General features: G+C 36.4%; 1 protein-coding gene across 2 annotated transcripts in view; it reads right to left on the bottom strand.

The window, feature by feature from the left end:
• Prkg1 (protein kinase cGMP-dependent 1) overlaps window positions 1-12,113 on the bottom strand; it is a 1,169,615-nt gene that overhangs the window by 388,129 nt on the left and 769,373 nt on the right. For both annotated transcript variants that reach the window (XM_026410547.2, XM_026410546.2), the window contains exon 4: window positions 11,036-11,141. In XM_026410547.2, the coding sequence (XP_026266332.1) occupies window positions 11,036-11,141 (106 nt within the window). The remainder of the gene's footprint in view (window positions 1-11,035; window positions 11,142-12,113) is intronic.

Here is a 12,113-nt window from a genome sequence, read left to right as displayed (position 1 = left end):
AAGAAAGTGGGAGTGGGGAGAGGGGTTTTTCCAAAGAGTCCAAAGAAGACAGTTCCAAAGAAGACAGTTGATATGCTAGCCTATACAGAGGTAGAAATTTCCTCTAAAAATAAAAATCATTTTCACTTTATTTTTTATTCATAATATATAAAGACTTCTGAAATCAAATCTCAGGTTACTTGGAATGTTTTCCTTGTCTAACAGTAGCATGATATAGTATAGCATAATCAGATTGTTGAAAATCAGATTGTTGAGAAATCTGTGCAGAAAAGAACTATTTAAAGAAATCAACCAAGCATTTTGAGATGCTAGAGCAATCTGCCAAGGCCTATGAAGAAAAATACTAATGAGAGGAAGGAGATATCTCTTTTCTGAAAAACTTCATTTTTAATAATTAAAGAGCAAATCTCATCTAATTATATTAGACAGCTTCAAATTGAAATAAAAACTGTTTAGTACTAGAAAGTCCAATTAACTAGGTGTTAAAAATATGAGTGTCAAGAGCAAAGACTCTGAGTGAACTGTCATTAGGGAGACAATATCCTTAATCTAGCTTTAAAAAATAAAAAGTAAGTTTGGGAGCAGACTCCAGTTTTCATGCATTTCTTATCCAATACAAAAATATATCATTATATATACATACACAGTTATAGCACACACATACACACACACACACACACACACACACACACACACATGCGCGCGCACACACACACTCACTGCTTTGAAAACACTTGCATTAAGGGCAGTCCTCACAGCTAACCCTCAGTTCCACAGGCAAACAACAGGCCTGGGCTCCCTCTAATGAATGTGCTTCCCCCATACCCTAGATAGAGGCGGAAAATCAGGACTCTCTCTTTCAGAGATAACCAATAGATAGACTCCATGCTTTCCTTTAAGCATTCACCTTGGTAAAATCATATTGGTTAACAAATTATGATCAACATTGTTTTCAGCAAAACCAGGATCGATGATGTTCATTCTACCTCCTCATGCCTTTTCCAAGCTAACCAACGGATGCACTCTCTAGTCCTGGGACAGACAAGATGTACAGGGTTAGGGTTCTTTCTTTGTCTCAATAAACCTGATATTTACTTTGACCCTCAGCAGCATTCCTCATGCCCATTCCAGATTTCCTCTCAGACTTTTTCACCAATTCTGGAAAAGCAGGTTTCCATATCAAGTAGACAAATCTAGGTTTCTGAGACCCAGGAAACCTACCTTCTTAATTCCACCAACAACTTGTAGATGCCTTCTGGCTTTGTTCATTACTCGACAGTTTTCCTTATGAAAAGAGCTCATTCCCAGATGCACCAATCCTTGGTGTACAACACACTTTACAAATATAGAACTCTAAGAAGGCTCAATATTAATTATGTGGGGATAAAATCAGCCTTGCCACAGAAACAATTTATAAGATTCAAAGCAACTACAAAATGGGAAAATATAAAATGGCTTCATCACACTGCTTTAGATTTTTAAGCCCCAGAGAGTTGGGAAAGTATCTTCAGGGAAATTATGAGGAAAAGTTAGCCTATAAACTTTAGAGAGACTCATTGCTCCAAGTCAAGCTCAGGGAAAGACACCATAATGAATCAATATATTAAATCCCCTAACTAGTGAGGTGCCTTCTTCTGGGCCAAAGAGGACTTACCTATATGGAATTCATTATTGACTTGAATTGGACAGTTTAGCCAAAAATTTAATAAATCAAATATCTTAAGTAATTGCAAAAATCAGGGAAAAAACCCTACACATGTGGAAATGAGAGCGCCTATAGATAAAACATGCAGACAAATAATTTTTGAAAATTAACCTGTAATTATGTAAATATTTGATGGCAATTGTCTTTTTTTAAAAAAAAAAAGGATGTATAAGGAGACATTTGTGCAAATGCTAGATGACAACACAAAATTAATAGCCACTGTTATATTTATCTGTTCCTTTGTCATGTTTAATGAGAATGGATGTGACACCAAAAAGTGTTCTGTAAGCAGACATACTTGAAAATGGTATGGGAGAGTATCTCTTTATTTATTCTGCACATTATTTCCCTTCAAATTAGAACTATGCCAGATTTGTCAAGGTTAATTCCATTGCAGGATTCACAATCTTCTAGTAAAGCTCTATTAAAGCTCAAAGCTTAAAAGCTTAATAGGTCTGTCACTTATTCTTTAAAAATTAAAAACAAAGGGTTTAAAATTTCTAAAGCTGTTTTCATACATACTTCCCCCCCCCCATCATCCCCTGTAAATTATAGGCCAAAAAAAAAAAAAAAACAACAACAACAACAACAAAAAATAAGAGAAATTATGATTTGAATTTTCTGGAAATGTGAATTTAACAAGTCAGTTAAGCTATCAAGTTGTCCCTTACATAGTTTGTATCCAAAAACTAGTATCTTGATTTCTTTCTGCTCAAGGGTATAAGAAATACTCCACATATATCTGCATAGTCTACCTCTTTAAAAGAAGATCAGATGGCATTGGAGAAGATAATGCTAAGTGAAGTCAGCCAATCCCCAAAAAACAAATGCTGAATGTTTTCTCTGATATAAGTAGGATGACTCAGGTGGGGTAGGGAGGGAGAGCATGGAAGGAATAGATAATTCTAGATAGGGAAGAGGGGTAGGAAAGAAAGGGAGGGAGAAGGAGATTAGCAAAGATGGTGGAATGTGATGGTCATCATTATACAAACCACATGTATAAAGACTTGAATTGGGTGTCAACATACCTTATATACAAACAGAGATATGAAAAATTGTGGTATATATGTGTGTTAAGAATTGTAATGCAAAAAATGTACATGTATAATGGCATAAATTGATGTGAACATACTTTATATACAGAGATACGAAAAATTGTGCTCTATATGTGTAATAAGGATTGTAATGCATTCCACTGTTGTTGTGTATTTAAAAAAAGTAATAAAATCAATAAAAAAGAAAGAAAGAAGATCAGAGAACCCAACATAATCAATAATAGTTCCTACTCACAGATCAAAACCTGAACTTGAGTTGCTCGTTGGAGGGAGGTAGAAAGAGAGCCAGGAACACAATGTGTGAAAGTCTGAAGCAAAGACCCTGATCCTGAGCTGTTAGTCATTTACCATTCATTTTAGAAATAATGACACCTTACTTACATCCAGCAGTTGGATTTCCAAATAACTGAAAGCTCCTCCTTAGCTTATGGAATCTAAGATATTATCATTAATTCAATGCCCTTTAAAATGATAGCTTTTAAGCTACGGCTGAGCATTTGTTTGTGAGAACATACTCCACAGGTGGTAAGGATGTGAGTGGAAGGAAAGTACCGCTGAGTTTGGGGAGAAGGGCACTGCTACAAAAGAAATATGGTGAACAGGAAACCGAGGTTCATCAAGGATGAAGTCACTCTGCTGCAGACACCTCCAGGAAGAGCAAATGCTAATTTGAGAGGGACAGCAGGATGTGGGAGCTGATACTGGTACCCAACATTTATGAGACGGTGAAGGGTGAAGTTTAAGGATATCAGTTCTGTAGCTGCTGGTTCTATGCCTACTAGCTGTGTAATTTTATTCAACTCTTTGGCCTCAGTATCCTCATCTATAAAATTGAAATGCTAGTATTTATTTTATAGTTCTTTGTTGAGGATTAAATAATACACCTCAAGTGTTTTGAACACTGCTTGTCACATAATAAATGTATACTAAGGTTGTCTATTATATTATTTATTTATAATGATGATCCTTCGTGGTAAGGTTCTGCATTTTTATTATTGAACCTGTTTGAAGACACTTCTCTAAAATTATACACTTATAATTAATAAAAACAGGGCTTAAACCCATTCTTCCTATCAGTAAGTCCTACAAATACTTAACATTCTTGAAATACATTTCCTACTTCTATCTTATGTCCCAGATCCTGATTCTCCAAGCAGCATGAACATCAGCTGAGAATTTGTTAAAAGTGCAAATTTTCTGGTCCCACCCCACATCTGTCATTCAAAGTTGATAGTATAAGGACAGCTGGGTGCAGTTATTTTCTCTTTCCATAGAGGATATAACAACTTTCAACAAGAGCCTTAAAGAATATCCTACAGGGTTTGTGAAACACTAGAACATATGTTTAGTCAAGACTGTGAAGAATTTTACCCTGGAGGTTTTGAACAAAAGACAGTTGATATTCTAGGACAGCTGAATTTCAGACTTTCCTGGGAGCTGGGAGCTGAATCATTATACTACCAATTTTCTGGGTGATGTTGGGCAACTCTCATATTTGTAGGTTTATTTTTTCCCATTGGCAAAATGAATAACGCCTCACATCCCTCACCGCTTTATATTCTACTGAATGAACTCTAACTGCCTCCTGAACTAGACTTTTACAAATAGGATATAAGATAAAATAAAAATATCAAAAATGGAGTGACTTGTTGGGTTGAGTTACAAGAAAATAAAATTCTTAGGTTTTTAAAAAATTGAATCAGAGAATGAAAAACTTGCAAGGGGTTTAGAAATCTCATTTCTAAGTGATATAGAATGAACTCTATATAATATTAAGCTAGTAATATAAGTAAGTCACCTTCTTGAAGAGAAAAAGGAAAATATCGCAAACTCCTCCTCACTTTAGTTTACTAGAGTGAGAGCTCCCACTGGAAAACAAACTGTGAATCTGAGTGTGGGTGTGTGGGGACCCTCAGACTGGAGGTTCACACACCTAAGCTTTAAGAAGTTTTCTACTAGATATGAGCTTGCTTTGGCTTCTTTGAGACTCAGTTGGTCCAGCTATAAAATATAAAGGAAGACTAAACTGCATCATGTCTTAGAAAATCAGTTAATCCTTGTTGATCTATCAGACCACAGCAGTGAAGATGCCTCCTCTGACAACGGCAGTTGTGACAGACACTATCAGATGACAACAATTCAAAGCCACTGAGAAGAAACTTCAGAAAATGAAATCATCTCTGTGGTCCAGGTATTTTTGGTATCAAATGATAGTATGTAATTTCCAAAACAAAGTCATAGGGTTTTTTTTTTTTCCTCTCTAGGGGTAACCACTCATTTTTCCAGTACACATATGTAAATAGCATTTTTTAAACTTGTGTTGGAGATTATATATACATATATATATTAGAAATATTGGTTTAAAGAATAAGGGGGGAAAACCAACTGCACTTGGGACTTATTCCCTAATGATGGAGATAAAGAAGATGGAGTCTTTACACAGCATGAAAATCTAGCAAGATTTTACTTTTTTAAGAAAGCAACTACAGAAAAAGGAAGAACCAACATAGTAGCTCTATGATTAACCAAAGGCCCTCTGGTCCCCTTGATCTCCTGCATGCAGCTCCTGCTGAGGCTTTCTCATAGGCCATTATTATTTGGACTTTGGTTATAAATCACTTTCCAGAAACCAAGGCTTCCTAGAGAAGCTCTACGATTTAGCCTAAAATGCTAAATCCTAGGACTGGTAGTGTTGAAAGCCACAGCCAAGTCGGGATGGAGCCTGGCATTGCCAGAAGGAGTGGTTGAGAGGTGAATCCAGCGAGCCATTAAGATGATGATAATTAAGTTATAATTGCTGTGACTGGATGATGCTGGATTGAAACAGACTGTGTATTGAGTTGTATATAGACCCCTACAGTCCCGCAATAGGGCGGCTCCTGCTGCCTCAGGCACCTGCTACTTTGGAGTTCCCGTTGAGTTCTCCCGGGGTTCCCGGTTGTGGGCACTGAGCCCGGTGGAAGGTGAGAGAGTTCCCGGGGAGTGCAGGTGGAGTGCTGGTGGAGTTTGGGCAATAAAGGAGTTCCTGTTTGAACCTACAAGTCCTCGTGGTGGCTCAGTTATTTTGTGCCCAGCCAGACTGCGGCATGGTAGTTTTGAAATTTAAAAATGCCTCAAATTTCCATAATGGTTGGAGAATGAACTGAAAGTTAACTAGTCACCAACAAACCTCAAAGTCCCTAAACTTTAATTTTCTATTTAGTTAAAAATGGAGTGTGAAACACGATGGCAGATAGTAGCAATGCCCCCTTCAACTCATGGAAGGGAAATCAGAAGCCTGAAATCAGATTTCAGGTTCCATATTCCGTCACTAGTGGCATACTCAGTTTGCTCCTCTGTAGGTCACTCTGCATAATTTCCCCTCAAAGGCAGAGGATTCTCTTGGTATAATCTATAATACAAGGAAGCATGAAGGACATCAAGAAATGAAAAGCGAACATGTGAGTGTGGCAAAGAGAATGAGAAAATACGAGAAGATGGACAGAGAACTGGAGAGGTCAGCAGTAGCTAGAGAAGACAGAGTTTGTGAGTCAGCTTTGTGCTGCTCTGACAAAAATACCTGAGAAGGAAAACTAAAGGGAGGAAAAGTCAATTTGGTGCTCACAGTTTTAGAGGTCTTCATCCATAAGGGGCCTACTTCATTGTTCTGGGCCCAAAGTGAGGCAGCCCATCATGGAGGAAGGATGCTACAGAGGAAAGTTGCTCACCTCGTGGGAAGGTCAGGAAGCAGAGAGAGAGAGAGAGAGAGAGAGAGGGTGGGGGGGGGAAGAGGCCCTAGGGAAGATGCAGCCTTCTAGGACATACCCCTACTTCCTCCAGCCATGTCTCATCTACCTCTCGTCCAGTTCATTCAAACTAGGATGGTTTTAATAGGTTAATGCTCCCACAGTGCAATAATCTTACCTCCCAACATTCCTGCATTAGGAACTTTTGTGGGACAGGAGCTTTGGGGGACATCTCCTATCCAAACCATAAGACAGGACCTTGAGGACAAGTACACCGAGGTAGGCTTTCTTCTAGAAGTGAAAGAAGTCATGGGAGGTTCTATGCCAGAGGAACAGTAGGAGCTCATCTGCCTTATGCTGGAATGATGGTCTAACAGACAGAGGAAAGATTTTTTTGAGGATCCATAGAACCAAATGAGTAGCCTAAATTTCAAAAAATTACTGCTGTGTTTTTGATTGGTTGATGAAGAAAGTAATACAAACAGGGGTCCGCCATCATCACTGTCATCTTCACCAGAGTCTGAGGCCAACAGAGAACCCAGTAGGCCAACAGCTACTTTGTAAAGCTCCTCTGAGTATAGATGCCACTTCTAGCAGTAGCACCAGAGAATATGTTCAGAGAAAAGCCATGCAAATTAACTCTGGCAGTTACTTGGCTCTTGGATATGAGTCAGTAGTGTTTGTCACTGAACTACATCCCCAGTCATTTTTATTCTGAGACGGGGTCTTCCTCAGTTGTCCAGGCTGACCTCCAATCTGCCATCCACCTACCTCATTCTCCTGAGTTCCTGGGATTATAGGCATGCACCATCATGCCTGGCCATTTTGGCTCATTTCTCAGAATTCATTTTAAAAACAACAGCCTTTTTCAGTAGCTAGAGATGACGGACAATGTTGGTAAATGGTAAAATCATCTCTGGACCTATAGCAATCATGCCATGCTTAGTAGTACTGCCCATTGTTTTTATTTTATTTTTTTAATGTTGTTGTTGTTATTTTGTTTCCTTTTTGTGATGCTTGCATAGGAACACCTTTGTTTACATTAGGGAATGTGAAATACAGGCACAAAAGTGAAATGAATAAACAGGATTAAAGAGCCAGAATCACAGTTTAATGTGACAACTAATCATCGCAAAGAAGGATCTAAACCACATGAGTGTAGCTACAAAATGAGTAAACACATTGGATTTAAAATAACTTTGACAATAAGGAAAAATCCTGGCATATCAGCAGTGGATTTATATGCCTGGTGTGTTCCCTTTCTCACCTTCTAAACATATGTGCTTATTTAGGAAAATGAGGAGGAAGGATTGGGAAGATGAGCAATGCTACAGGATCATTCCTCTTTCAGCCTGTTGCTGTCTCTGACATTCCTCAATTAGGGAGGGACAATAGACTTCTCTACTGGGAAGAATTTTAATGGTGTACATTATCATTTGTAAGAGTTTTTATTTTGTGATAGTGTCACAATTGCTTACTGTTTAACTCCATCACAAACTATAATGTATATGATATCTATAGTAGAAAAATTCAAATGAACATTCTATTTAACACAGAGAAAAAATCCACCTTTCCTAGATTACTATAGAGAAGATTAAAATATTGTGTATATTTTTATAATATTAAGGTAGGTATGTGTTTCTAGATGTGAAGTCATAAAATGAAAGTACACTGACTTGACAATGCAAGTCTGTCTTTCTTTCTTTTTTCTTTTTTTCTTTTTAATTTTTTTGTGTGTGGTACTGGAGATATAGGCCAGGGTCTCACACATACTAAGAAACTCTCTACCACTAAGCTAAATCCCCAGCCCTTAACATTATGATATAAAAGAGTAATAAGCAAAAATCAGAAAATCTTTAAATGAACAACTAACAGAAAAAAAAAGATTCTGAAGTTATAGTAGAAAGTTTTAATTAATTTTGATCTCCTGGTTTTTTGACAATATCTTTTGGTATTTCCCTTGGACCTTATTATATGATTATGCCACTTCTTAACAGCCTTGCTACTAAATGACAGTAAGCATAGTTAACTAAACAGGAATGTGAAGGAGGAATGAATTCTGCTCAGTCTCCAGCTTCATGGATGTGTGCTTTGTAGAGGAGGATAGAGCTTCTCTTTAGAAGGTTCTTATGCTTGAGTTAATGCAGGGCTGTCATTATGACATTTTTAATTATTTGAGGGAAAGGAGCCTTGTGCTGTTATTTTGCAATGGAAATTATGTATTGGTCCCGTAGTTGGTGTCCTATAAACTATCTATAAAGCAATAAGTTTTATGCCAAAGAAAATGATCAAGAGATATAAGAATAATGCTAGTCCTGAAAAGTTTAGACTCTAGAAATAGAAGTAAGCTCAGTAGTCAAATTATAGTCAAACAAAGCAGACAATGAACCTCTGGCAGAAATGAAGAACCAGATAAGGGAGAGGTTAATGCTACATAGAATGAGGCCCAAGTCTGTGGAAGAAGTTTTTGGTTGAAGCAAAGACAGGATTGAACATTGACAATTTGGAAGAAAACACAGGGACACAGGGAACACGTGGGTATGTGGAATCATTTGCTTTGGGAGGAGCAAGAAGAAACCAGGCTGGAAAAGCTGGCTGGTCTTAGCCATAAAAGGGCCAGGAATGTCCAGGGGGTGCCATAAATAATTCAACAGGAACTGTGAGCCGCTGAACGGTTGTAGAAAAGAACCAGTTAGTCACAGCCACCATTTAGATTAAAGCAGGCAGTGATGGTCCTTCTGGTACCTCTGGACCCCCAGCCCAGTCTGAGGTTCACAAACAAAGTAAACTAGATATTTTACAGAGTGGCCAGATGGAAAGTGATATCAAAGTCAGAACTCAACTCTTTTTTATTCAACCAGGTAAACTCTACTTGCTCATAGCTGGCCAACAAAATATGTGCACTCACTCTGGAGAGCCAACTTGTATTAAAGTTTGAATAGTCAGAACAGATCACACAAACTAAGACAGCTCTGACAATAACATCCCCTCCCCCACAAAAGAAAATATTTCCAGAGTAAATTAACACACACACACACACATACAACACAAGAAGACATCCCTATCTCCTAAAATGGTACCACCCACTAATAAAGGAGTTCTTGTTAGAATGGTTCAATCTCTTTCAGAAAAAAAAAATGTATAGAAGCTAAAATCAACATCAAGCCATTTCATCAACTACAATTGGGATCTCTAACAGGACTGCATCAGAAAAAAAATCTATAACTCTTGCACTTCAAGTTAAAGCTTAAAATGAAATATTCATTCTGTTTCTGTGTTTCTCACCAAATCCACACTTATGCATGCATGCATACACACACACACACACACACACACACACACAGAGCAACTGAACAATTTAATTTCCTTCTAAACTTCAAAAGAAATTTATATTTCCACCTTTCCTAAATGTTTCAAACAATCACAGTGAGGAAAGGGAAAAAAAAGTCACCCTGCAGACACAGTAATATTTTAATACATTACTTGATTTAAATTAAAAAGCAACTCTCCCTTCAGTAGAGATATAGCAAAAAGAATTCATGTGGATACAAAAAAAAAAAAAAAAAACAATGCATAAAGGGTGAAACAGAAGCAAATTAATTAACCACAAATATACCCAAGTAAGGAATATTAAATTCAAAAGATACTTGTTAAAATGTATCGCTGAAACAAAATATGACTCTGACTTGGTAGTAGTTCTGTTTTAACTATTTCTTCACAAAAAGAAAGTTTACAGCAAACAATAAACATTCTCAAAAATGAAATCTTAGGGGTACACTTCCCTTTAGTTCACAGTTCACATAATCTGTGCCTCACTATTTAATTATGCTTCTGTTTTTAAATGAAAAAAATACAAAAATAATTACATTTAAGGCATCATAATTTTCAATATTCTTTTCAATCATAAAAAAATGATTTTCTTTAAAACAAATTTGGACTTGAATAAACTCACTTCAGTGAATATCAGTGTATTCCTAAGAAATGAAAATCTGGCTTCTTAATTACTATTACCACCCTATATTAAGTTGTCATAATATATAATCAAAGAAAAGAAAAGGTTTGATATTTGAGAACTGTAACATAAAATGAATCTAATTTGAGAAATTAAACTCAGGAACAAAAGTTAAATAGATGCTTCTTGGAATTTTTCCATTTTAGTCATCTGACCTTTCATATGGAAATTCACATAAGAGATGTCTTGGCCTTCCAATGTGGTCTGTTTAGAAGAAGTGACATAATGCATTAACTTATCAATAGTTAAAATGAACTCAGTATCATCTTCTGTTCCTGCAAATTTTCTCTCCTTTCTCTGAGCTACACATCTCTAAGAGAATGCTGAATGAGTGAGTACATAGGATGATCCTCAGAAGTTCCAACCTAACCACATATTCTGAAAACTGGCACTGGAAATATAATGAAGCCCATCCAAGGTCTTCTCTTCTACAAATTGGCAGGTTATTAAGAATGAAATAATGAGAAAAGTCTCCATGTTGCTGGATTTCAAAAACTACAAAAAAATGTTCTTCGAAAGAGAAAAGAAAGTCTCCTACCTTTTTAAAAATTCCATGTACTCGGTATGCTTGATGAGGCCTGTCCTCATCATTATTGTTTGAAAACATTGTCGATCAATGGCCCAAAGTTTCACATTTACAAGAGCTAGAGAAAGGAGAAAAAGAAAACAAACAGGGAAAAATTAATTAGAGAATTTCAACTGTGAACAATATCCTGCAAAACAGATGAGTTATTCATGAGCGGTATGAAAATGATTAACCTTTCACATTCACTTGAAGCTAATATCATAACACTGCTCTATTCCATTAGAGTCAGGTATGCCTACAAGCACAATGTACTTCATAATTTTCCATACTAGCGTTATTGTCCACTAGGAAGTTTCCTTTTGCTTATGGTAGGAGAGTAGTTAAGCACACCCTGAAAGTACTTACTGATTCAAAGACTTTCTATGAAGAAAAAAGCATGCAGATAAAAAGAGGTTCACAAGTAATCATACTCCCTGATAATTCCTCCAAATGATATTAATGACTCATATGACCATATTTTAATTACAAAAATTAGAAGTAAAAATTCAATTTATAGGTTTAAAGGGGAATTCAATATAATAGAAATAATAATTGCATGATAACTTCTATAGAAAGCTTGTTAAACAAATTGTAGCCTGTGCCCAAAGTGGCCACATAGAAGTTTTTATTAGATATTTTTGTTGAATTTTAATTTCTACTCCTACACACTGTCATCTTTGACAACGCATAATTAAATGTTGAAGCTGCAATGTATGTATGGAAATATCACAATGAAACCCACTAATTTGTACTATTAATATGTGTTTATAATTCAAATAATAATAAATAAGAAGCCATTCTGCCAAGAAATAATTGTGGAAGCCAGATATCCCAGAACTGCTAAACAGATAAGCATAAGAAAAAAAAAATGACGCATGCTGTAATATATATGGAACAATACACCAAGATAACCTTAGGTTTTAAAAATCTTGATAATTGAATCTGAAAATCTTGATAATTGAATCTGCATGATATATGACAGGCTTATTTTATCATCCTCTCCAATTGTATATATGTTTTCAAATTTTCATAATAGAAAATAAGTCAAGTT

The sequence above is a fragment of the Urocitellus parryii genome, chromosome 5 (assembly GCF_045843805.1).
Source record: "Urocitellus parryii isolate mUroPar1 chromosome 5, mUroPar1.hap1, whole genome shotgun sequence".
Lineage (NCBI taxonomy): Eukaryota > Metazoa > Chordata > Mammalia > Rodentia > Sciuridae > Urocitellus > Urocitellus parryii.
Note: the sequence above shows the minus strand (reverse complement) of the source record. Positions and strands in the feature narration are given on the sequence as shown.